At 36.8% G+C, this 27,800-nt stretch overlaps 4 protein-coding genes and 1 non-coding gene across 5 annotated transcripts; 1 reads left to right on the top strand and 4 right to left on the bottom strand.

Moving 5' to 3' along the window:
- Positions 1-7,417: 7,417 nt before the first annotated feature.
- TRNAK-UUU (transfer RNA lysine (anticodon UUU)) lies at positions 7,418-7,490 on the bottom strand. Its single transcript has one exon. It is a non-coding gene; the product is annotated as a tRNA-Lys (tRNA).
- A 2,271-nt stretch (positions 7,491-9,761) lies between these two features.
- Positions 9,762-10,615, bottom strand: LOC131598381 (uncharacterized). The gene is made up of 3 exons (XM_058870992.1): positions 10,511-10,615; positions 10,332-10,433; positions 9,762-10,283 (listed from the first exon to the last, which is right to left on the bottom strand). The coding sequence occupies exons 1-3, from the start codon at positions 10,613-10,615 to the stop codon at positions 9,762-9,764; spliced, it is 729 nt and encodes a 242-aa protein (XP_058726975.1).
- A 355-nt stretch (positions 10,616-10,970) lies between these two features.
- LOC131596093 (D-amino-acid transaminase, chloroplastic-like) lies at positions 10,971-13,232 on the bottom strand. The gene is made up of 5 exons (XM_058868652.1): positions 12,909-13,232; positions 12,764-12,813; positions 12,350-12,528; positions 11,419-12,104; positions 10,971-11,276 (listed from the first exon to the last, which is right to left on the bottom strand). The coding sequence occupies exons 1-5, from the start codon at positions 13,072-13,074 to the stop codon at positions 11,182-11,184; spliced, it is 1,176 nt and encodes a 391-aa protein (XP_058724635.1). The 5' UTR covers positions 13,075-13,232; the 3' UTR covers positions 10,971-11,181.
- A 984-nt stretch (positions 13,233-14,216) lies between these two features.
- Positions 14,217-18,515, top strand: LOC131598382 (zinc finger BED domain-containing protein RICESLEEPER 1-like). The gene is made up of 3 exons (XM_058870993.1): positions 14,217-15,859; positions 17,793-18,297; positions 18,435-18,515. Exons 1-3 carry the CDS (start codon positions 14,217-14,219, stop codon positions 18,513-18,515), a joined length of 2,229 nt encoding a protein of 742 aa, XP_058726976.1.
- An 848-nt stretch (positions 18,516-19,363) lies between these two features.
- Positions 19,364-26,046, bottom strand: LOC131596092 (transcription factor MYB3R-1-like). The gene is made up of 12 exons (XM_058868651.1): positions 25,711-26,046; positions 25,156-25,336; positions 24,998-25,052; positions 24,847-24,904; positions 24,287-24,381; positions 23,955-24,058; positions 22,814-22,942; positions 20,845-22,513; positions 20,413-20,741; positions 20,184-20,292; positions 19,862-20,092; positions 19,364-19,762 (listed from the first exon to the last, which is right to left on the bottom strand). Exons 2-12 carry the CDS (start codon positions 25,236-25,238, stop codon positions 19,679-19,681), a joined length of 2,946 nt encoding a protein of 981 aa, XP_058724634.1. The 5' UTR covers positions 25,239-25,336; positions 25,711-26,046; the 3' UTR covers positions 19,364-19,678.
- Positions 26,047-27,800: the final 1,754 nt, after the last annotated feature.

Here is a 27,800-nt window from a genome sequence, read left to right on the forward strand (position 1 = left end):
ATTGTTTGCCACTATACAGCTTCAACAAAATGACGCGGTTACCGGGGATGGTTTTGTTTAGGATTGCATCGCAATAGTTCCTGTGATTTTGAGCTTTGTACATATCATATATATTGTGTATGCTTACTTGTATAATTTCACTTGTACATGTTTATTTGTAAATGTTCACCATATCGTTGTGTGGGTCTAGAAGGATACACCACCAGAACTGAATTGTCTTTCATTTGAGGAGGAAGAGAAAGAGGTGGAGCTTTGGAAGCTTTGGTGGCTGCAATAACAACTTATCATTGAATGCTAGATTGAGGGGCTTTGAATGTCACCATGCTTGACAAATATGAGAATAAATCTGTCTGAGGAGAACATTGTAGTTTCAAAAAAGATAATCAGTGATTTGGATCTTTGGCAATAATGGTTTTTTGTGGAAATTAACGGGAATCAAAAGTCGACTCCCAAAGACGACGCCCCAGTTCGTTTTCAAACTATAAATGAATGGTAGGCAGTGAAGTTATGTCTTGTTGCAATGGGGCGGTACTTCCGATGCGAAGGAGTAAGGGAGGGTGACCTATAAAATTAGCACTCTAATGGATAAGTCTATGAATAAATATCAGAAGTAGTGTATGATTCATAATGAATATGAATGCATGAAATGACACACTTTATCCTTATCTACCAAGAGCGGTTAAAATAGTTCACATGTGGTGCGACGTGTTATGTGAACAAAAATCTGATTGAATTGGACATTAATAGATACATTGAAGGGAAAAAATTATGCTTTTGGCCAAGCGAAAGTCTACATGTTATGTGTGCATTTTAACTCTAGGTTTGCTTTTAGGACTTCTACTATGAAACTTGTGAACTACCTAGAACATGAATCAAACTAATTCAATTTTTGAACCGAAAAGAAACAAATCATTCCCCTAGTTTGGTTTGGTTTGAATGTTTGATTTGGTTGTTTTTTTATTTGTTTACTTCCCTAACTGGATAAGTATTTGACTAATATTTTTCCAATTTATTTTTTTATTTCTTTAAACCATAAATTTAATGAATATTATATAATAATTATGTGAATAATTTTTTTTTGTGTAAGCAAGATATATTAGATGGAGAACTAAGGGTTCTCAAAACCTGTTACACAGTAACGAGATAAACTCGACAAAAAGACATTACCCACCAATTGATCCTACGATAAATAATACAACAGATCCTTACAAAAATCGTAGAAATTGCAATTGGGGTAAGTAATCTCCCCCACGAAAGACCATCTCCACACTAACGTCTTAATGGCCCATACCGTATTAAGAACGCTCCATGAATCTTTCCGGAAAATAATACCGTTTCTAACTAACCAAATACACCAAGTACAAGCCATCCAAATGCAACTTAGTCTTCCCTCCTTCAATTTCATGTTTCTACAAAAATTGTAGCAAAACATAAAACTCCCCTTAGGGTCTTCCTCCGTCGCATCCGACATACTAATCCACTCCGCTATATTCCTCCAAATCAACTTTACAATAGAACACTTAAAAAAAGAGTGTTCCAAAGTTTCAAGATCCGAACCACAAAAAACACAATAAGCCGAATCATCCAAAAATGTCATACCTCTAACCTTCAAGAGATCCTTTGTTGGTAATCTATTAATCAAAAGCCTCCACCCAAAAGCTTTAATTTTATACGGAACTTCCATCTTCCAAACGAGATTGAGAGCATCATCATGTCTATTGGAGGGGCCAAACGGTCGCAAAAATCCTGCATAAAAATCATAACAAGTTTTTACCGAAAACATATCACTAGAATCGAGCTCCCAAGCCACCGAGTCGCGGCCCAAATGAGTGCAGCTGGCCGCTGCCACTTTCTCACGAAGCTGCCAGGCAGCAGACCCGACTACGGTGCTGGCAGCCGCAAAAAGAGGAATTCCGAAGCTTCCCCAAAGCCATAATTCGTCCTTCCAGCCCCCCATACAAGCAACAGACGCATTCTTAAGCAAAGAATCCGCGAAAAGTGAAGGAAAAGACTCTTTTAACGAAACTCCGCCAAGCCACTTAGCATGCCAAAAAGATGTATTAAATCCTTTTCCCACCATAAAGTTACAGTTGTTCACTATGGCATCCTTAAAGGAATTCTTTCCTAAAGAGAGAATGTCCTTCCACCAAAGAGATTGAGTATTACGGGAATGGGTAAAATCTCCGCCGTTGGTCACTTGTAAGCAAATATCACCGTACCTAGCACAAAGAAGTTTGTACCAAATAGAGTCTGAACCTTCAAGAATCCTCCACCTCCATTTATCTAAGAGAGCTACGTTGAAATCGCCGATCTTCCTCACTCCTAATCCTCCCAACTCTACCGGAAGACACACAACGTTCCATCCCACCCAATGAATCTTTCTACTTTCTTCCGTTCCGCCCCACAAAAAGCTACTTTGAAGTTTGGTGAGTTCTTTAACTACCGTAACCGGCATCCTAAAAAAAGACATCGTAAAAATAGAAAGCGAACAAAGGATGGACTTCAATAGAGTAATTCTCCCTCCTAAGTTGAGATACCGATTCTTCCAACACGATAGCCGCTTCTTAACCTTCTCCAAAATAGGATTCCAAGATGAAACCCTCCTAGGATTCGAGCCCACAAAAATACCAAGAAAATTGAAAACTTTGCCTTCCACCTTACAAGCCAAAAGAGAAGAAGCCGCTTCGACCAAATTGTTGGAGACATTAAGCCCAATCAACTTACTTTTGTGATAGTTGATGTCGAGACCGGAAACCATTTCAAACGCCTTCAAAATAGCCTTTATAGCCCAAATTTGCTTCCAACTCCCTTCACCAATCAATAAAGTGTCATCCGCGAATTGAAGTACGTCCACGGAACATTTACCATTAATAAGAAAACCAACATATTCTTCCATGATAATTGCTTTCTTCACCAAGGCCGTGAGGCCTTCCGCCACGAGGACAAAAAGAAACGGAGAGAGGGGGTCACCTTGCCTCAAACCGCGTTCCACCAAAAATTCCTTGGTCGGACTCCCGTTAACAAGAATCGACATTTTACTTTGAAAAACCAAACGTTCCAACCATCCCATCCAAGTCTCCCCGAACCCCATTTCCTTCATCATGAACCTAAGGAAATTCCAATTCACCTTATCGTACGCCTTCTCAAAATCGACTTTGAAAAGAAAACTACTCCTTCCCTCTTTAAGAGCGTAATCAACAACCTCATTCGCAATGATGACACCATCTAGGAGTTGTCTCCCCGGGATAAACGCACTTTGGTTGGGAGAAACGATAGAGTTCAAAACACGTTTCAATCTTCCCGCTAGAAGTTTCGATAAAGCTTTGTACATGCATCCAACAAGACAAATAGGCCTATAATCGTCCAAATCAACCGGATTGTGAGATTTGGGAATCAAAGTCAAAAAAGAAGAAGTCACCGCCTTGGACATATCACTCCCGGAGTGAAAGCCCTTGAAGAAGTTTATGAACTCATCCTTAATGATGTGCCAACATTTCTTGATGAAAAGAAACGAAAAACCGTCCGGACCCGGACTTTTGGTACCACCACAACCCCATATCGCCTCCTTGATCTCGATATCTCCAAAAGGCATTTCAAGAAAATCTCTCTCCTCCAAGCTAAGACTTTTGAAATGCATTCCTTCTAAGAGAGGTATATTCCTATCCGTATCCCTAAATTTGTTCGCAAAATGACCATATACCTCCTCCTTGACCTCTTGAACGGATTCAAGCATACCCCTCAGAGAGTTAATGGGTCCTATGTGATTGTGCCTTCTCCTTTCTTTCATAGCCTTGTGAAAGTAACCACTATTTGAGTCCCCCTCATTAAGCCATGTCAACCTCGATTTTTGGAGAAGCATGTTCTCTTTGATTCTCAACTTCAACCAAAACCGGCTAGAAGCCTCTTTCCTACCTTTCACAATATCCATCATATCCCACGCATCATCCTCCTCTAAAATAGAATCTCTATTGTTTATATTCACCACTTCCTCTTCTACCTCCAAATCGATCCTCCCGAAAACCTCTCTATTCCACCATCTTAGTCTATCTTTGAGTAACCGAAGCTTCTCCTTTAACACAAAATCGCTTCTACCTTCCACAATCGCTTCCTTCCAAGATTTATCAACAAAAGGAATGAATGACTTGAGGCTAAACCACTCGTTGTTGACTTTGAACGGTTTTGGCCCCCAATCTTCCTTATCCTTGACTAACCAAATAGGGCAATGGTCCGAAATATCCCGAGAACAAATGTTTTGGCCCACTATTCCCCACTTGTTAACAATGGAATTATCAACAAGGAACCGGTCTAATCTACTCATTGATTTCCCATCTCCACTATACCAAGAGAATCTTTTGCCTTTGCAAGGAACATCAACCAAATTACAATCATCAATAAAGTCCGCAAAAGCATTCCACTCGGATACATTACCCGAAGAGGATCTCCCTTTCCTTTCTCTACTGTGCTTTATAGAGTTGAAATCTCCTCCGACAATCCACTCTCCATCCGTAAATTTCCTTTTTAAATTCACCAAAGCCTCCCATAAGAGTTTTTTCTTGTGAACATCGCAAGGAGAATAGATATTAATCACATAGTACAAATCATTCTTCCATAAAACCTTAATGCCTAAAAAACCAGCCCCGGAAAAGTTGTTCAACACTGACACCGTATCCTCTTTCCAGAGAGTAATAATACCTCCAGACATACCAACAGAATTGCTGAAAGAGTAGGCAACCTCTTCATTCTTCCAGAAGCTTTTAGCGATATCATCCTTCATGTCCACAACCTTTGTTTCCTGTATAAGAAAAATGTCTGCCAGACCTTTTCTAATGATGTTGCTAATCCTTCTGCGCTTCAGAACGCTACAGCCCCCTCTTATGTTCAATGATCCGATATTCATTGAGACACAATAAAATTCTCCTGCGCCCCTGCCTTGCTGCTGCCTAAGATGTGATTAGGTACCGAAACCACTCCAAGGGCCTCAACAGCCTTCATGATTCTGACCCCTCCTATATCCTTCAAATGATCCCATTTTCTGACATTGTTCCTACAAATGTCTGAAAATTCAGGTTGTTCGCCATGAACATTACGGGAAAACGACTCAGCCACTGCCGAAACAGAAATGGCAGCGTCCGTAGACAGATTGCAGGCCGAAACCGCATGTCCAGACTCGCACGTCACCTTATCTCGAGCTTTCCCCTTCCGCGTTCCCTTCCCTCTTGAACGCAATGGATTCCTGCTGTGCCTCCCACTTAGCTCTAAGAAATGTTGAAATTTAAGATTCTTGGGCATCCTCCTCCTCCCCACAACAGAAGTTGATAAAGATACAGGGGAAGAGTTAACCGCATTGGATTCCTTCGAATCACCCGCTGACATAACGTTGGCATGCTCCATGGTTCTGATCTTGATGGGAGACGAAGTATCGAGACCCTTCGCAAGAACGATCGCCTTATCAAAAGTGCCAGCAGAACAACTAGAATCAGAAGGGACCGGGACTATTAGGTTCCCTGCGTGACCTCCTAAGTCCTCAATATTATTGCCACAGCTGAATACAGGTATATCCCCTTTATTGCTAATCGAAAACTCCGAGATACTATCAGACGACTCGTCCCCTTCCAACCCTCCCTGACCAACAGAATAGCTTTCCGACCACTCACTCTCAGAACAAGAGGAATTCCCCGCCTTAGAGTTACAAGGGGGGGGCACTGAGGTCTTCATCACACTGAACTGTTCTTCTCTCAAAAGGATTTTGAACACTATTCCATCAATGAGAACAGAATAAGATTCTTTCAAAGTATAAGCAACAGGGATTCGAAGAAAGAACCTAGCAATATCCATATTGGTGCCGCTCGACGTATTATCGTCCACGCATATGAAGGAACCGATAGAGTTGGCCAACGACACCAGAAGATCACAACTCCAACCATGACAAGGTAGACCATATACCCTAATCCATGTTGCCCTCCAATTGTCAATATCATCTTCTTTCCATCTTCGAACGAATGAAAGCAAAGGCTTCCACCACTGCTCTCCCTCTCCTAAAGATTCCTCGAGAAACCCCTCAACTAAATCTTCTAGAAGGCAAAGATTCGGTCCCAAGGGCGTAACCTTAACAGAGAAAATACCCTCAACTTCTAATAATGCTTTCAAATTGTAAGAAGATCCTGGCACCAAGACCTGGCCCACAAGGGCTTTGTTGAAACGCTCCCTGACTTCCTTGCTAGAGTTAAAATTCACGACACATAAAGATTCGGCTGAAACAGGCCCAAATTCCTCTCTCCGAACTGCTTGAGCAAAAGAAAGCCCCGCTCTCCTAACCCCACAGCCAACACCTTCTCTAAAAGCCTTGTGGGTACCAATAGGACGACCTCCCGACAACCCTGATCCTCCTCCAACACCCTTAGCCACTGCCAAACCTCTCTCGAACCTTGGAATATTCGCGTGAATCTTCTTACCGTCAATTAAAATGTTGTCGAGCCTGACTGCCAGCATCCGTGCATCTTCCACCTCCCTAAATCTAGCGAAGCCGAATCTCTTCCCGACTCTATTGAACCTAGGTGAAATGGCCACTTCCACAATATCCCCACTGCATCTAAAAAGATCAAAAATGTCTGCAGCCTTAATACGATTAGGAAATTCTGAGAAGTACACTGAGGTTAGAGATTCCCCTCCCAGAATCCTCCCCTCCGGATATGAATCCCACTTTGGTGCCAATCCTCGAAACACCCTTTTCTTAACAGTATTCCAGCGCTCACCCCCATGGTAATGACCACCGAAGCCTCCCCTAAACTGTCCTGCTGCCATCAAAAACACAGAAATGCCAACTCTGAGAAGAAAAGAATCCTGAATACGGAAAAGCCGCTCGAGCCAGAAAAGCCAAACCCCGCGACCCGAAAGCCACCAAGAGGTAAAAAACAGAACACCGATCTATCGAACGTAGGAGAACCAAGAAAATCCACAAGCCCTAAATCAGGATCTACCAACACCTTCTCAATAAGGTCCCTGAGCCCTAAAGCCAGGAGTTTAAACCAAAATCGAGATGGTGAGAGACCCCTTTCTAGAAGCCCCTTGGATTTCCGCTGGTTGATATGAGAAAAAACGACCGGCAAAGGTCACCGGAAGTCACCTTCCATCGGTGCTCTGTCCTGTTCGTTAAGAAGAAAAGAGTTATAGTGAATCGACTTAATTATGTGAATAATGACTAGTTGTATATGTTAGTTTATCTATTCTTTTTGTGTCATATTTTTAGAAATATTTTTTAATAAATAGTTAAAATTATTACATAAAAATATTTTTTTAAATGGGCGGTGAGATCAGATCCTTTGAATTAGTCGGTTGTAAGACAAGATACCAAACTTTTAAAATTAATTAGAATAAAAATATGTATATTAAAGTAAAAATAATAAAAATTTATTACTTTCGCCGTCTGTGGGAATCGAACCCACGACCACGTGGTTAAAAGCCACGCGCTCTACCAGCTGAGCTAAGACGGCTTATTGATAATTATTTTAATCTTATACATCAAACAATTCACTAAAAAGTACATGGCATGATATTCTTAGACATAACTAGTGAAGTTTATTTTTATGTTTTTAAAGGTTGTTATTAAAGATTTTATACGTTATTTTATAGGATTTTGTTTTGATGAAGTAACTCTTTTATAGTGGTTTGTATCTTTAATATGACAAATGGATTGTTATTGTTGGAGGAAGCCCTCACCATTGTGGAACGAGGATTTTGCTACTAAAACTTCTTAAGAGAGAGTGTATCCTAATTCAATTTTATTGGGGCCTACAATGGGCGTCAATTGTACTTGTAGTAAGTAGAGAATAGTTGAGTCCCTGTCTGGGATACACAAAGGTACAAGTATTTTTGGGGTTAGTGATCTATGAATAAGCCATGATCTAACCTAAATCTTTAGATGACTATATATATAGCCTTAATCCATCCTTTGAGGAAGTCAATCTTTCGTCTATAAACTTGACCGCACATATCTTGAATTGTGCTTTAGTCCACTATGTTGGATGACTCACCCCTTCAATACAACTGACACTATTTAGCCAATCAAAAACTTGAGATTATTTGCTTCATACAGAATGGTCCCACTGGTAGTGAGAAGCGCTTGGTGAGTCATCCCGGTCATGTCGGGTGATGTGACGGGCATGTCTGTTCTTTTTACGAGATGGATCACTGTTAGACTGACACAAATGAAATCAAAGAGGACTTGAATTATAACATAACAGTCCATACTCCCTCAAACATGAGGCCTTTAAGGGCGACATGGTTTAAGAAAAACATGACATTCATGTGGTTAAAAGTGGTGTTTATGGGTAAATACATTTCAGAATGATGATTATTAATGGTCAGAATGGTAGTTTGCGGTGGTTAGAGTAGTATTCAGTGTTGGTGATTGATGATAATTTACTATAGTCATAATGGTAGTTGCTAGTGTGGTCAGAGGTGAATGGAGGGATGATCAATAATTCACATAGTGATGGATGATAGTGGTCAAAATGGTGACTATATTGATGATAAAAAATGGATGAAATAGTGATCAACGTTATGGTTGGCAGTAGTTAGAGTGGTGACCAATAAAAGTCAGAATGGCGATTGAAGTGGTAAGTGACTATTATTGGTGTCTTAGTTAAAACAAAAACAAACTTTTTATTTTTATTTTTTATATAGTGAGAAAATTATTTTGTAACTTAAAAAAAAAAAACTAACTCAACTCCATTTTTATTGAATAAGTTTGGGATTTGAAATTTGCATTTAAAATTAAAAATCAAGAACTCACAACCATCAAGAATGAAACCATTTCTTTTTTCATTTTGAAATTGATTTTAAAGATATTTATATTATAACACTCATCTATGGATTGCAATTGAACCCATTACCAATGGGCACTTGCAAAAATAATCTACAAAGAGTAGAATAAAAATCAGTAAAATAGATACGGACAATTACGAACGAAAAATAAACGGACAATTATTTAAAAAATAGAATGACATTTTAATTCATTCTACTCTAGTTCATTCTGCTTCGTTCATTTTATAATATTCAATATAACTTTTAAAATTGTGAATTCCAATCACTTGACTAATTGGAGAAAAAAATAGGAAAAAATCTTAATTACTATGACAAGGAGATAGTACAAAATATTATATTAAAGAATTAATTAATATTCTAATAAAATAATTTTTAATATTCTAACAAGACAACACACATGCCAAAATTGTATAACTTTACAATATTCCAATATGATCAATATTAATGAACTTAACACGTTATATAATTATATTGTAACTTGTTAATAAGTGTGGTTGAGCCTAACTTAACTCTACTAAATCGGCTTGTAGGATGAGGATTGCCCCCACTTATAAGCACATGTTCAGGCTATATAATGTCCGATGTGGGACTCTTAACACACACCCTCACGCCCAGGACTAGACATCTGGTCTGGAGCGTGGAAATAAACGGTGGGTGGCCCGATAGCGGAAACCATAATAGGTGGCCCACCCGATCTTAAACGAAGCTTTTGATACCATGTTAAGAAGTGTGGTTGGGCCTAACTCAACCCTACTAAATCGGCTTGTAGAATGAATATTGTCCCCACTTATAAGCACATGTCCTGGCCATATAATGTCCGATGTGGGACTCTTAACATAACTCATAAAAATTAAAAATTTTTTTGTTAAAACAAAATTTTTAATTAATTGAATTTGAAGACTCGCCACAAATCTCAAGACTTTTTTTTCAAAACAAAACTAACTTCTTTCATTATAAATTAAGAGATCAATACAAGAAGGAATATCATGAGTAATACTACGTCTAGCCCAAGAATTGGCCGCCTTTGCTAACGAATGAGCAACCATATTCGCTTGAAGTTTGATAAACTTCACCTCAAAGTTGGGAAAATTACAAAGAGTAGATTGAATGACTCTCAAAGTAGTAAAGAATTCCGAATTACCAATTATTTTATTTCTTAGAACTTGAACTACCCGAAGGGAATCACTTTCGAAGATGATGCGGTTTATACGCGTATAGATAGCTATATGAATTGCGTCCTTGAGGGCTAATGCTTCCCCTTCAAGGACCGAAACCTCACCAACTTCCCAAGTTGTACCTGTTGTATGGAAATTATCCGAAGTGTCACGGATGCACCACCCTCTGTTAGAAGTGCTACAACTCTTGTTAAAACCCGTATCCACATTACATTTGAGCCAACCAGGAGGTGGTGGTTCCCATATATGTCTATGTTGAGGAATATGGTCATCCTCTGATTTATTCTGAACCGTAAACCACTCCTGCCAACTATGGTTAGCCAACTACCCAACCTTTGTTGCTTCCTCCCTTTCATTATGCCATATGAAGTCGTTCTTATTCTTCCACAAACCTTCTAACATAACTGCAACTCCACCAGCTGTATTTCTATCTTCCTTTGTGCATATATCAAAGATTAGTAACTTTACATCATCAAAAGAAAGAATACGGTGATCAATAATATTACTCAAACCTGCTGCCTGCCAATCTTGATTTGTTTCCGCACATCCAAAGAAAATATGCCACGCATCCTCCAAACTATTATTGCAAAAAGGACATTCAACCGGGCATGGAACATGACGTTAACGAAGTCTCACTCGGAAGGGTAGACAATCATGACAAATTCTCCAAAGAAAATGCTTAGCTCTAGCCGGCGCTTTAATACTCCAAAGACTATTCCAATTATGTATATTGGGTATCTCGCGACTTAAACCCCAAAAAAAACAAATCTCAAGGCATTCAGAGAACAGCTACATAAATACTGATAAATTACCACCACAAGATTGTCACGTTGCCGCAGAAGTTAAATCTATATTCTTGTGATATAGTATGAATTCTCTTTACCAATTAAATCAACTTATGTTAGATCATATAAATTAGAGTCCAAATACAAATCTTTAGAATATTACCTAATAATCCTAATTGTGAAGGAATATTTTGAACCTCAAATTTGGCATACAACCTTTATACATTATTATACAAACCTAACTACAAAATTTCAGATCAAATGGACTTCACTATCTCCAAATGTGCAAATGAGTCAAAATGGAAAGCTTAGGGAAACAAAAATGTAGGTAATTTTGAGGATCACAACTACTAATGAATGTTCATAATCACACATCTTCAGAAGGAAATAAAGTTGGGTCAATATATAACAGGTGTTCTAACAGAGGGAGATGCTGATTTCATGTCTTCAACAATTAGATTTGAGAGATCGTGTGTTATATCGCCTTCTTTGCCTACAATAAAGAAAAACCAAATCAATAAGCTTACAAAGGGTAAAGTAAAGATCATTCAATCTGCTGATAATAAGGCATGTTCATATTTAACTTTTAAACTAAGGAAATTTAATCGATTCGGAGAAAACTTGAAATTACTTACCATCTCCAATAATCTGCTCATCCCACTGCACTACAGGGCAAACTAGAACTCCGCTACCAAGAAGCATCATTTCATCTGCTTTCTTCCCTTCTTCGACAGACACGTTTTTCTTTCTTATCCCCCGAAGCTTACCCTGCTCGATCAAACGCGCAGCAAGGATTAAAACTCTCTTAGCTGTACACCCACTTAGAATTTTGTCAAAGTGTGGCATTATAAGTTCCTTCTCTTTAGTTACAAAAGCTACATTCATATTAGGCCCTTCAGCAACAAAACCTTCATCGTCAAGCCAAATGCCTGCAAAAGCATCAGCTTCTTCCGCCTCCATCTTTGAAAGCACATTCGGAAGGTAATTCACACTCTTAGTGATGGCAAACATGCGATGTTTTATCGGAATAGATGAAGTGATGACTTTAACTCCCTTGGACTTAACTGAGTCCGCTGCTGGTGACATGTCCTGTATTACAATTGCATAAAGTACCGATTGGTGGCAGCCAGAGGGAGAGAGGTTAAAGTCACCCGGTCCTGCTGATAGCCAGTATCTTAGTGATCCATTTCGACATTTAGAAGCGCTCACAGTTTGTATAAGAATTCTTCGAATACTTTCACGATCAAACGGGAGATCTATTTTCGACCTTGATGCTGAATTTAAAAAGCGATCCAGATGTTGATCTAGCTCGTACAGACACCTGTAAAGCATAAAATATATGAAGTTATCAACTGATACCTTTAGTTTTCAAAGTATAAAACACAATGTTAGAAAAAATAAGCAAACTCGTTATATTTGAATGTCATTCTTCATCTGTATTTTGTTTCCTTGACATAATTTGAACCCACTAAAGGCATATATAGAAGCTAAGAAAACTCGTTATATTTGAATTATAGTACAAATTTAGACGATCTTAGTTTTAAATTTGAGATGGAAGTCACTAACCCGTCCATTATTGCTGCAGTATCAAAGACACCGTGGCCCCTATGGACCATATGGTCATCCATAGGAATAACCATAGTTGCTGGATCAGTTGTTATCCCACCAAAAATACCAGAATACATGGCAAGATATTGCTGCTTTCCCTTTATGTTTTCTCTAAATGTTTTCATCTTTTCATAGACCTTATACATGCAAAAGAATGAGTAAAAACATGTATTATTAGTAACACCAACACCACATACTTCAAATAATTATTTTATTTCTACTTATTAACCCTCTTTTATTTAAAAAAATATTATTTCCATACACATTAATTTTCACGAAAACTATAGTAACAATAATTTATCACACAAAAAAAATGCAGAATGGAAATAAAAGATGAAAGTTTGAAGAAATGTTATACAGTAGTGTGAGTACCTGGGAGGAAGATAAAAGAGGAACAGCATCAGAGACTTGAGATTTAGAATCTACAATGTCAAATCATAAATTTATTTTTCAGAATTAATTAATCATGATTAGCATAATAATGATGATGATTAAGATAAGTTTGCAGATAATTAACCATGTAAGCTTCTAGAAAGATCAGAATCTTTGAGAGCGGTGGTTTTTGTGACGGGGAAATTGATGTGATGTTGTTGTTGTTGAGGATAGGAAAGCCGGTGATGATGAAGGAAATCAGTGGATGATAATGGATTTAGTGGTTGTGGAAGGGACCGGAGAAACGCCATGTTTCACGGTGGTGATGCTGCTGTAATAATAATATGGAAATGAAATGCGATCTATACTCGGAGATGATTAATTAACTAGATAAATAAATAACCCTTCTATGATTGAAGATATTCTAAAATGGAAATAAAATATAGTTGAAAGATTCGTAGTGGATTACAATGTTAGGATTAATAATGAGAAATGATTGCAAACATACAGGTAGAGACAAATACCTGACGCCGTATTTGTTAAAGGACACTTGTGTAAATTCCGTATAGTAAGGGTAGCAATGTAATTTCGATTATATTGAGGATGGTGACGATTAGGGCTGTATTTGGGAATGCGGATCCGAGAACCGGACCGGGATCCAGACCGATGGAACTGGTCCAATGGACCGACCGAAACAGTGAATGGGACGGTAATGGATAAAAAAATATCCGAATCCAAAATGAAGAACCGGACCAAATATCCAATGAGTAACCGAAAATAAAAATATAAATAGCCTTGTCATTTCATTTCCTCACTTTTTCCCACTCTCTCTCATTCACTCTCAGACTCCTCTGGTCCTCTCCTCCCTCTCTCACTCACGTGTCTCTCTTCCTCTCCTCCTCCCATGTCTCTACCTCAGCCACCTCTGACGGCCTCCTCTTCCCCTCCTTGTCTCCGATGATAACTCCTCATCCTCACACACTAGTTATTGTTTTTACTTCTTCTTGAATCGTGATTTCTTGTATCTGTTTCAGAGAGATATCTTGGAGTATCTTCTTCGTATAACTGTAATGTATTCAATCTTTTTGTATTGTTATATTTCACATAAATTTCATGCTATTTACCATGTTTGCATGTTAGGTTTGATGCTTCGTTCTATAGTATGTTGCTGTTTTGCCCTATTTTGTTTAGCCCTAATTTGTTTTGACCTAAACTTTTTATAAATGAAATGCATGTTACAATTTTGACCTAAGTTTTGCCTATTTCAATTTTCAAGTTTGATTAAGATTAATAAATCTTTAGGGTTTTCTTATACTGAGTTTTTTTGATTCATAAATGATAATAAAGCTCGATTAGGTTTTCTTATACTGTTCTAAATAAAGTTGGGCTTCTGTTGTTGAGTTTTGTTACAGTTTACTATTATATTATTGTTTAATTCTTTGTATTTTCTTCCATGTCGTTTCAAGATTCATCATTGACTCCTCCAACAATGGTGGATGATCTTATTGATATTGAGTTGTTGCTTGGTGACATCGGGGAAGAGGAGACAACGGATGGAGGTAATTTAGAGATTGGTGAGTTGATGGATATGGAGGTTCCAGTTCCGAGTGATACAACTACTCAAATCAACCCCACTGATAATACTACTACTCAGACCCCTACTCAAAATACTACAAACACAAACACTGATGCTTCAACCCCTCAAGTTGCCCAAGCTCAGAGTTCCCAGAGTCAGAGAAATGTTGATGGTAGAGCTCCTCGTCCCAAAAAATCTGTTGTTCATTCTGAAATGGTGCTGATTGTAGGTCCAGATGGCATTAAGAAGTGGAAGTGCAGATGGTGTGGAAAGCTTTACACATATGATTCAAAGTGGAAGAGTACCTCTAATGGTAAGAAACATTTAGATGCTTGTATTCAGAGAAGGTTAAGGTTGAAAGGAAATAATGAGAAAGAGTTTGCTCAGTCTAGATTAAACATAGGTGATAATACTCCTAGTTTAGCTACTTGGACATATAATCATGCTAGGGTTAGAGAAATTGCAGCACACATGATTTTAGGTCATGAATTTCCTTTTTCTGTTATGGAATGTGTTATTTTTAATGAGTTTCTAAAAGAGATTTATCCATGGTACAAAAAGATTACTAGGCAACAGGTTAAGTTTGATTGTGAGACATTTTATGAGGCTGAGAGAATTAAAATGAAAAGGTCTATGGCTTTGATTAATAGGGTCAGTCTCACCACTGACTTGTGGTGGTCTGGTGAACAGAGGATAGGCTATATGACTGTGACTGGTCATTTCATTGATTCAAAATGGCAACTTCATAAAAGAGTTTTATCTTTTAAGAATGTGCCACCACCATATTCTGGAGAGGTTTTGTGCAGGGAATTGATAAAGGTAATGGATGATTGGGGAATAAGGGATAAGGTAGCATCTATTTCTGTTGATAATGCCAATGCCAATGATAATTGCATTGCTAGGTTGAAGAGGGATTATTCTGGTAGGAGAAATTTACCCTTAGGTGGTAAGTTATTTCATGTAAGGTGTTGTGCACACATCTTAAATCTGTTGGTGCAGGATGGGCTTGATATGATTAAGGTGTTTGTTGATAAGATAAGAAATGGTGTCAAATACTTGCTCAATTCTGAAACAAGATGCAAATCATTCAAAAAGATTGTTGATGAGTTGCAACTTGAAGGCAGAATGCAAGTGTTGGATACAAAGACTAGGTGGAACTCAACTTGGTTGATGTTGTCTACTGCATACCATTACAGAGAAGTGTGGCCTAGATATGCTGAGGAAAATGGTGCATTTCTCAGTTTTTTGCCTGATGCAAATGATTGGGAAGATGTTCATGATATTTGCAAGTTTTTGGAGGTTTTTGCTGATGTGACATCAATTATTAGTGGCACATCTTACCCTACTGCTAATCTGTTTTTGTCTGAGCTTTACAGAGTGAAGGTTTTACTTGATAATGCTTCAAGAATCTCACATAATCCTCAGTTGCAGGCCCTTGCTAGTGAAATGAAGTTGAAATATGACAAGTATTGGTCAGAGTCTAATACATTGATTTCTATTGGTGCAGTTCTTGATCCAAGGTATGAACATCTTAGCCTATGATGTATGTGAAGGACAGAAAAACACTTAGAAAGGGGGGGTTTGAATAAGTGTAGTCTTAAAAACTTGAACGATAAAAACAATTTGCACAGTTATTTTTATCCTGGTTCGTTGTTAACTAAACTACTCCAGTCCACCCCCACAGAGTGATTTACCTCACCTGAGGATTTAATCCACTAATCGCAACAGATTACAATGGTTTTCCACTTAGCCCACGACTAAGTCTTCTAGAGTATCCTGATCACAACCTGATCACTCTAGGAACAAATGCTTAGACACAAGCTAAGACTTTCTTAGAGTATCCTGACCACCACGTGATCACTCTAATTACAACTGCTTAGACACAAGCTAAGACTTCCTAGAGTATCCTGATCAACACTTGATCACCCTAGTTACTTACAAATTAATGTAATCAATTCTAAGAGTATTACAAATGCTTCTGAAAAGCTATAATCACAACAGTGATATTTCTCTTAAAGTTTAAGCTTAATCTCACTAATATATTACAACAGCAATGTAGTGAGCTTTGATGAAGATGAAGTTTCTGAGCTTTGAGTTGAACAGCGTTTCAGCAAGTTTTTCAGAATAAGTTTGTTCAGGATTGGTAACCTTGCTTCTCATCAGAACTTCATATTTATAGGCACTTGAGAAGATGACCGTTGGGAGCATTTAATGCTTTGCGTATTCCGTACAGCATTGCATTTAATGTTTCACGCTTTTGTCAACTACCTCGAGCCTTGTTCACGCTGTGTCTACTGACGTTGCCTTTAATAGCTTCCAACGTTCCTTTTGTCAGTCAGCGTAGCCTGCCACCTGTACTTTCTTCTGATCTGATGTTTGTGTATACAACGTTTGAATATCATCAGAGTCAAACAGCTTGGTGCATAGCATCTTCTTGTCTTCTGACCTTGAAGTGCTTCTGAGCGTGATACCATGAGAACTTCAGTGCTTCTGCTTCTGATCTCAAGTTCTTCTGATGCTTCCATAGACCCATGTTCTGATTCTGCCTTGACCATCTTCTGATGTCTTGCCAGACCATGTTCTGATGTTGCATGCTGAACCTTCTGAGACAAAGCTTCTGAGCGCTGATTTGTGCATACTCTTTATATATTTCCTGAAAGGGAAATTGCAATGTATTAGAGTACCACATTATCTCACACAAAATTCATATCCTTGTTATCATCAAAACTAAGAATATTGATCAGAACACATCTTGTTCTAACAGTATGATTATTATCTGAGGCATGATTATTATTCTCTGATCTTGATATGAATGATTATTATCTGGTGCATGATTAGTATCCTGTTATTGATATGTATAGTAGTGAGTTGTGACTTAATTGTGTCTTATTAAGTTGCCTTGCTGCTAGTTGTGGTTTAATAGTGCCTACTGCCTGCCTATGATGTAATCTTTTCTTGAATTGTATGAATTATTTATGATTACCTGAGGTATATGATGGATCCTGTAATCCTGTTCTTGATAGGCTCATTTAAGTTGCCTTGCTGGTTGTGGACTTGTGGTTTAATAGTGCCTATGATGAAATCTTTTCTTGAATTGTATGAATTATGATTACCTGAGGCCTATGATGGATTGTTTTGTTGATATGCATATTAGTGAGTTGTGACTTAATAGTGCCTATTTTCTCATTTAAGTTGCCTTGCTAGTTGTGGTTTAATAGTGCCTATGATGACATGTTTTCTTGATCTGCATTATTAGAATTCAAGATTCTGAGGCCTATTCTGTTACCTCTTGGTGACTTTAGTTGGGGTTGTGGCCTATTCTGTTACCTCATTAATTGTTAATGCTGCCAATGATGAACAATAATTCTGAGGTCATTAATTGTTAATGTTGTCTTTCCTAATGAATTATTCTGAGGCCATTGTTGTTACCTTATACTTTATTTTATGCAATAGGTATAAGATGATCTTCATCAAATGGGTATACCCCTTTTTGTATCCAAATCCCACTCAATCAGATACATATCAACAACAGTTGTCTGAAAATTTAAGTACCCTCTTCCAATTGTATCAAGATTCCTATGGAACCAATGATGCAACTACCCCTACTGCTGCATCTGAATCTCCAGAAGTAGGATCTACTTCTGGATTGGGAAGGAGGAACTTTGAAATGTTTTTAGAAACTGTTGTGGGTAATAATTCCAAATCTGACCTTGAATTATATTTTGAGGAGCCTCCTTTGAAAGTTCCCCCTAATGCTAAATTTGATGCTTTAACTTGGTGGATGGGAAATGAGGCCAAATATCATGTTCTTAGTAAATTGGCAAAGGATATCCTAACTGTTCCAGTTACTACTGTTGCTTCAGAAGCAACTTTTAGTGCTGGGAAAAGGATTATTGATCCGAAAAGATCTTTTATGAAAACTAAGACAGTTGAAATGGTGCTTTGTGGAGGTGATTGGGTGAAGGAGAAATATGGAATAAAGAAGGGTGCATTGCTTCTATTGTAAGTTTATTTTTCATGTCTTCTTTCAATTCTAACTAATACATGTTTATTATTATTCTATCTTAACTAATACTTTTCAAATTTGTGTTGTAGCTTGAGGAGCCACAAGATGAACCTTTGACATATCATTTTGGTGAAGATTTGGGTGTTTCATCTACTGCTGCTGAAACTTGAATACAATGCCAATGATGAGATTGTTCTGAGGCATTATGAAATGTAATGATCTTTTGAGTTTACTTTGACTTATCATTTTGAAATGCTGCTGCTGGTTGTCATTTTGAAACCTCATGTATTTTTGATACAATTATCTTTGGTAGCCTCTTATCAAAACATTAATATTTGTCTTGGTATATTATATAAGTTGGAATATTATATAAGTGATTATGAAATGCTGCTTGTTAATTTCATATGTAAAATCATTAGTTTCATTTCATGTACAGTTTGGAAACCCATAAATAAACATGAAATTTCATTAATTTTTTTTTGTGTATCGGGTGGTCCGGTTACCCGATCAACAACAACGATCCGATTTCGGTTATTTTATTAAAAAAGATCTAATTCGGTTCGGTCTTCGGTTACCCAAAATTGTTGGATCGGTTTCGGTCCAAAAATTTATCCATCACTGTGCTGGACCGGTTCCGGTTTACCCGGATAAGTTTTCGGTCCATGAATCGGGATATCAATTATCCGAACCGAACCGGACCGATAACAGCCCTAGTGACGATGATGAAAATGACATCGAACCTGCTCAAATTATTTCTTTGTTTCCTTTGATTACTAATTTACTATTAATACTATAAAAATAAAAATAGAAATAAAATGATAGTTCCTTAGTTATATAATTAGACTATTACTATAGACAAGAATAATTAAGATAATAATAATGAAAGTGTCAAATATGATATGGGAGGAGTATTTTATTTAGTAATTTACTATGATATGAAATTTAGGTTTTGAAATAAAACAACTCTAAAAAAATCTTATATTTAGCGGCATAATTTTGACGGAGAATTCCCATTCCTCTATTTTTAGGTGCTTCTGTCTAAGTACGGGAAGATGACACGTGTCACCGAAAATGATTCATGAGAAAAGGCCAATCATTTAATTTCATTGTAATTTTCTCAAAACAAGAATTGTTATATGACAGGGTGCATTTGATGTCAATTACAAATTCAGTCTTATCAATGTAGTAACTGAAAACAAAGAACTAATCTTACAAATGGTACATACACACATATATGCTTGACAATGACAGCTGTAATTGTTACAACTGAAGCCTGATTGATAATGGACTATCTACAATCCTTCAACAAATGTGACAAAATGCTTGACAAGCTTCATGGCTGACTAGCTGACGATTTGCTGCTATCATTCTTATCAGGTGATCCACATTCACTAAAGTCGAGTACGCGGCGCTCAACCTGAGGAAAAAAATCATATTAAGCTATAAGGGGTATTGGCAAAAGTGAGGTTTATCAGACATTATCTTTCTTGGAGGATGATCATTAAATTCAACTTACCAAAGCATTTGAAGCCAATTTAGAATTGTTTGCATTGTTAGAATCATTATTTTCGTCGTCGCAATTCTTGTCATCTCCTGCTGTGCCTTTAGGTAATGCTTTAGGAGTATCATTATTCAAAATCTCCTGTGCATTTTCATATGTAGCAGCAGTTTGTTCACCAACTTCTTTTAACAATCCAATAGCATCATAGCTTCTATCACCTCCAGGGCTTTTGAAAAATCCAAAATCCTGAGAAAATATGTTTAAAGTATTTCGGCAAGTCAAAATCAAAATATACTTCAAGATCATTACAGTAATTATCCAACAGAACCTAAAGCACCTCAATTGTAATTTCAGCATTTGGGCTACAGAGAAAAGTATTCCTGAGCCAAGGAGATTTCCATGCAGAAGGCGATTCAAAACCTTTCCTGAAAGGTGTTCCACCAAATCTACCATCAAAGAAGCAGATAGTTAGAAACAGTATGAGCATTGGTAATAATTCAAGTTAAAATAGAACTGTTACGAAGTACCAAATTGGTATCAATAACAAGAAATTTAAAGAACATTACAGGTTACATGTTTCAAATCCTCCATCATTTTTACTTTGATCCCCCGAACTCTCCTCTGGAGCTTTTGCACGAGTAGTAACAGAAACTGTAAGATTTTCATGCTCCTTTGCACGAACACAAGGAGAGCTAAATCTTGAGCGTTGACTCTCAGAAGATGGTTTTGAAGGAATGCTCTGGTTTGGAGCAATTTCCGAGCTCCTATTGTTCATATTTCTGGGAATTATAACACTAGAACCTAGAACTCTGTCACTAACACCAACTTCATCAGATGAATATAATGAAAGGTCGTTCCTATCATGTTCAGACAAAACTCTAGAAGATTGTTGCACCTGATAAACAGAACAAATAAATAAGAGGGAGCGGGGACAGGTGGAGAAGTAATTCCAGAATACAAGCAATTACAAGAGAAAATAAACTGTACATAGTACTTACAATCTCAACAGCAGTAGTAGCATCAATCTTCATTTTAGAATCAACATCAAAAGGTTGCTGCTTAACCTTACCAGGAGAATTACTGTCAAGAGCATCTCTTTGGGACATCTTTTCTTCCAAAACTGCAGATTTAATTATCTCCTCTACTTGTTTACCTTTATCAGCTTGTCCATAATTTTCTTTATCGTCGTCAAAAACTGGAGCCTCAGAGTTTTGCTTTTGCAATGAAGATGGAGAGAGTATATCTGCTTCCAAACTAGAAAAGGCTTTGGACAAAGAGGATGTCATCTCAGTCTCAAGTTTCTTGCCAATTCTTTTATCGGAAAGTGGGGATAACAAATCTCGGCGTCGTTTTTTTAATATTGATGGTGTACCCGTAAAAGTTTTAGCTGCACTTTTCAATAATGCTTCTGGACTATCATCACGAGAAGGGGAGTCCCACAACCTTGATGGAGTCAGACAGTTCATAGACGACATCATAAACTGGCGGATACCCAGAGGACTAAATTCTTGCTGCATATCACCCCCAGATTGTACAAGATCACAGCTCAAGAAAGGAATATCCATGCTCGGAAAACGAGGAGGTTCATAACACAGTGCTCCCTTGCCCTCCTTTTCTGTGTGCATGTTTGGCCTTTCATCTGTTGGATAACAGGTTTGCTTAACATCTCGCATTACTGCACCATCTGTAGCATCAATACAAGGAGAAATGGGCATGTCAATGGCATAAGTGAAGTTATCAGGTGCACTGGAAACAAACTGCTGATCCTCAGGCTCAGCGGAATGTACAGGTCGAGTAGATTGGGAGGATGTCATCCCTTTAAAATTATTAGAACACTGAGGGCAAGTTAATGGCAGAGTTGAGGTTTCACAATTTTCGGAAATCTGAAAATGACATGATTGACAAACAAATGGGGGTTGACCAGAAAATTCAACAGTATCAACATCTTTAATATAATCTCCTGGGATAAAACATATATCATTATTTGCCTCTGGAAATAGGGCTCTGCAACATTCATCATCAGATATCAGCATATGATCTGGTTTAGCAGCATCTGTAGCTGTAGTTTCCATGGGCATTGAAGCATTCGCCAAGTCTCGTATTCCACTAGGACCTGTAGATTCCATATAATCTCTTTGCAACTGGGAGGAGTCCTTCCCTAAGTCTATTGATGAAATATTGGGTAAGGAATGTAAATTATACTGGCAATCCTCATTTATGGAATTCCCAGGTTCATGAGAGAATTGTTCATTGAATTCAGAAGAACATGCTTCGTGATGAGCAATTTCTGGGATGCATGTAGTAGTGTCATCAATTGATATGTAATATGGCTCTGAACAGGATGCTTGACTTGGACTATGATCCGTCCCAAGACTACATTCTCCCCCAACAGTTTGCAAGTCAACACTGGTCATCTCTCTAGTGGATGGAAAATGGAGAGCATTAGCTGACTCATGGCTACACTCTAAACCTTCATCTCCTTCAGTCCCCTGAAGAACGCTATCATCTGCATTACATTGCACCCTTGAAGATGTTGTAGCCATTGATTGACTTGGATTTCCATCATGAGGTGCAGACTGCAGCTGAGTAAGTAAGCCCGATGCCAAGTAAGAATCCAATTTCTTTTTGACAGAACTGTTCCAGTGGTTTTTAATAGCATTGTCTGTCCTGTTTCCATTAAAGTACAAGTACGTCACCAAAACTAAAAGTATGCAGATAAGCAGAAGACAGAATAACTAGAAGAATTTGACATGGGAAAAACAGGCATTGATGACACCATCTGGATCTCCTGCAGTACTAAGTTAAAATTAAAAGATTTGTATTGAGTTTTTATCAAACCAGAACCTGCAGTACTTTGGTATCTGATGAAATCAGTCCCAGAACATACATGATTAAGACCTATGACCGCAGATGGAAGTCAAGCATGTTACATCTTCTCAATAGAAATATAATCAAATATGAACTTACCTTCCAGGCAAAAACTTCGTTAATTCTGCCCATTTATTCCCATAAATTTGATGAGCTCGTATTAGAGCCAACTCCTCTTCCTGTGTCCATGCTTCTTTGTTTATAGCAGGATTAAGATGATTATGCCACCTAATAAGATTTTACAAAATATACTAACGAAAATGAGAACCATCCCCCCAAATATACTTCAAAATAGTTCCTAGAATATGATTTGTGAACAAAAGAGAACAGGAAAAGCATTAAATATTAATCATGTGAGGGTCTTCTCTAGTACTCAACATCTGGTTGTATATTTTATTTATCTTTGCTTAGCAGTCATGCAGTTAGTCTCTGCTAGGTAACTACCTCAGTTAGCTGGGGCCCTAGGCTTCTCAATAAATACAGAACTGTAACTGCTCTGCAGTGTAAGAATCGTTTTCACAGTTTCAATGCAGAATTAAACTTTTATTTCCCTAAAATCTAGTATGGTAACTAGCTATTTTATCAATGTCACCGAACATCCACCTCATTCCCTTCCTCCACCAAATTCTGATGAAACTCCTCGGATTTAAGTACCACCATTCAACAATGTTCTGGCAAGGTCAGTTCCCGAATCAGCTTTTCTAGCCTTGCACTCAATTTCACTGTAATTGGACGGCGATAGCTTTTTCTTACGTTGTCAACAAGTTGAGCCGGTGATTCTATCTAACGCTGATCACATGGAAGGTAGATTTAGATTCGTAAATTTGGAATGGCTCTCTTCCTCAATGCATTCCAAAGTTCTTGCCAGAGTCCACTCTTAAGAGATTAGCGGAAAGATTCATTTGCAAAAACAAACAAAATATATACAATTGCATGGAAACTTACAAAACTCAATAGGGAAGAAGGAAAACAAATGAAGGACAACTCAAGTTTAAAAACTGAAAATATCATATAGACAAAATAGTGACATTTGGGGATACTTTCTAGGTACTCGCTGACAAGGCTATAAGAATAAAGATACTCTAAGATCTTCTAAAGATACAACTATAAATCTCATACGATATTCTCCTGCTAATCTAATAAGGTTATAAGGATAAATAATCCCAATAGGGAAAAATAATTGTAAGCAAAAGATACTTTGAAAATATATGAAAGAATTAGAGAAATCCAACACCCATACCTTTCTCGACATTGCTTCCCGATACGCCCAGGTAAATGTTGTGCGATAGTTGACCACTTTTTAGGCCCAATTTTGTTCACCAATTCAATCATCACTTCATCTTCCTATTTACATATTTGGATTAGTAGATATATATAACAAGAAAGTTGATATAACCCAAGGCCACATCAAAATAATGAGGAACCCAAGGATCGAAATGTAGCTAACAGTCTCAAAGAAGCTCTAATAGCAGTTACTGGTTTATAGATAGTTAAGGTAAGAACTAAAAGATAAAGAACCACTTCTACATGTAGAGATATTAACACACAACATAAAAGGGAGATATAGACTACCTCTTTAGACCATGGCCCTTTAACAAGCTCGGGATTCAACACTTTCTGCCACCTATGTAAGCATTGTACATCAGTTCTATCCTTGAAACACTCCGCTTCAGACATATATAAGTAGCAATTAGACAAGTTATGAAACAAAATGTATAAAAACAAAGTTGCATAAGCTAAACACTGCTTTAAGAAGATTAACATGTAGAAAAATGAACCCACGAAAAAGAAAAGGCTGGCGAAATATGAGAGTAGACTACAAAACAAGTTTTGAGGATCTAAAGATTGGTTTTATGTTCTTTACATCAGACATTCAATACAAAAAATCACACCCCAACATTACAAAGTTTTTACTTCATTTAAACTGATGCAATTAAGACTACCAACATGTAACTGAGGAAACTCCTTGGAGGCATATAATTTAAGTATGGACACATATAATTTAAGTATGGACACATGCAATGTTCATTTCAAAAAAACTAGTCCCTTCCAGTGGTGATAGGTAAAGAATAATTTCATTTCATATACATACATATAATAATAATGAATAAGTTGAAACATCAATATGCTACCTATTTTTTTCCAATTTTTTCCTTGGAAACGTTCAACAGCCTTCCGCAATGTCTCGTCCTGAAGAAGAAGAAGAAGAAGAATATTAAAAGTTAAATCATTACTCAAACTTAAGAAAGATTAACTATGTTGTTCAAGTATCCAAAACATCACCTCCTCAGGAGTCCATTGCCCTTTTGTAGAACGCCTAGTAGGACCAGTAGTCCTCCTACAAATAGATTCTTAACAATTAGCAAAAACCTCCTTAACCCCATCATTGATTGCAATGAAGTAAAAGAAAATGAAACACATAGCAGACTTTTATGAATTACCCGTGCAATGCTGCTTTAAGTTTCTGAGCACCATCAGCAGACCCATCAACATGAGGAACGGCCATTTTTCGGTCACCGTCCATAATTTTCCAGCAAACAAGTACAAAAGCATACCCCAATTCCCACTCTACCACAAATCATTATAATTACACTCCCTCTATAGAGCAGCAAGATCAAACTCCTGCAACAACAAAAACAAAAAAACCACAGCAACTAAATAAAACACACTAATCAAATCCAAAACAACCCAACATTCTAATTCACCTGAAAAATCAATCCCAACAATAAAAAAAAAAAAATTAATCCTAATAAATTTCTCAAGTGCTAATACTTCAACTCATACACCAGAATCCAGATAGCTAGATTATAAAGCTTCTAAAGTAACTGAGATTAGTCAACGCTGTCTAAAACCTAAAAACTGAACAAACGAAAACACAAATATTCAAATTTGAGTTATCACAAACTGAGATTCCGTAAATTCGTCACTGGAAAGCATAAAAACCCGAATCAAATTCAAAAAACAATTAGGGCAAATGCAGAGAAACAAAAACTCACCAAACTGAATTTGATACCAAGAAGTATAAAGAAATCCGCAATTCGCATCTTCAGATCCAAACACAAGGTAGTTTATTGAAGAATATATATAATAAAAAGATTAACAGTGTTGATAGAAAGAATCGAAACGGAAGAAGAAGATGAAGAAGAAGAAAGCGAAACGTTGTGAGAGTGGGGACGTTAAGGTGGGTGGTGAATCTGTTCAAACATAAAAGGCGGACTCAACAAGTTTATTTTCAAACCCTATGGTTTTTCGTTCTCTTCTTTCTTTCTTGTTGTTGGATTTTTATTTTACTCTTCAAACAATAAATGTAACGTGTGTGTTCTTTATTTCAATTTTTCAAATATGTTTAACGGACATCTTCTCTAAATCACACTATATGTTGTTATTACCACTCACACTAGTATCTTTTTTATGATTTAGTTCCACTAAGATTGTATTGGTCAACCTAATATATTGTTTTTAGTTTGAGAAAATTAAGGAGTTGTGAAATTTTTTATCAACCTAATATATTCTAAAATACCGATTCAGAGTTGAGTTAAATAGTTAAGTTTAACAATTTAGGTCATACATTATCGTGATCGTGATCAGATTTATGTTATTTTTTATATTTTTTAAAATATTATTTCTCGATTTAATAATTAAGTTAACAATTTAGGTTATCCATTTTCGTAACTCATTTTCTATCATAGTTTTTGCGATGTTGTCGATTTATATTGTGCGTTTGTATAATGTAATCTTTGACCAAATAATTATACCTATTTTCATATGCATTTTTCAAGTTAGGAAGCTATTGAAAATTTTATAGAGTCTCTGTTATTTTCTATTATCTAAAATATCATCTCTTTAGATGTGTTTGATTTGTAAAATAAAAAATACTAGACATAATAATATTAAATAATTTTTTATACTTCATTATGTTTGATGATTCGCTATGTTTAGTGATCGATGTCGTAGACAAATTATTTTATTTTAGATGTTTATACATCAGACATAAAAAAATTATTATAATATTCTTTATTAATACATAAAAATTTATAATTATGAATCAAAACAGGGTCGGCCCAATCAATTCAGAGATCCTGTTTTAATTTAAGAAATGAGTCTGATTATTTTTTAAAAAACAAATTTAATTTTAATTATTAAAAATAACACGTGAAAAATACACTTGTATATTAACCAAACAAAACACTAAAAAATTCAAAGTAATATTTAAATTATAAACTTTTTATATAAATTTAATGTTTTTGATATTTTTATTTATTTTTAATATCTTTTATCTAATTAAAAAAAAATACCCCCTAAAATTTGAGGTTGTAGCACACCCTGCACTTATGCAGGGGCGGGCCTGAATCAAAATATTAAATAATGAGACTGAAAAAGGGAGCAAAAGCGAGCAACTTACTGGAATAATTGTACCAGCCATCACGTGCGTGATAGACCTGTTAAAGTTGTATCATGCGCGCGATGGGCCTTTTCTGGACAAGTTATGACGTGTTCTGATTGTTTCTCTAAAGGCTTTAAAAGGAGATTTTTGGCACATTTTCAAGGGTTCTGCGATTTTAAATCTAAGTGACGATTTACAAGACCGAAAGTAAGATTTAGAGTGAATCGCATTTGAAGCCATTGGAGGCCAGTTCTTCAAGGATTATATTATCCAAACTTCTTATTATTATTTGGTATTGGAATTTAATCATTATGAGTATTTAAGTTTCTCTAGGTTAGGTTTGGTATGATGAACCTATTTTTACACTATTTGGACATATGTTTGATTTGCTATTGCATGATTAATTTGAGTTATAATTATATTCAATTGCTTCTTGTTCCTAATGCTTTTTATGTGAGATACTCTTTTAATCTAATTTTGGGCATTAGGAAATACTGACCATTAGTCTATGTGTTGGACCTAGAGTAATTGTTGTACTTACACTAGTTGAATAGGGATAGGAGACCTCGAGTGATGACCTATGAATTAACTTGTTATTGCATCGCCTAATAACTTTCGCCGATTGACTAGGGATATGAGACTTCTAGTAGAGATTATTGAGTTATACACCAAGGGATTAGGTATAGTGGTTTTGTTAATTCT

The sequence above is a fragment of the Vicia villosa genome, linkage group LG4, assembly GCF_029867415.1.
Source record: "Vicia villosa cultivar HV-30 ecotype Madison, WI linkage group LG4, Vvil1.0, whole genome shotgun sequence".
Lineage (NCBI taxonomy): Eukaryota > Viridiplantae > Streptophyta > Magnoliopsida > Fabales > Fabaceae > Vicia > Vicia villosa.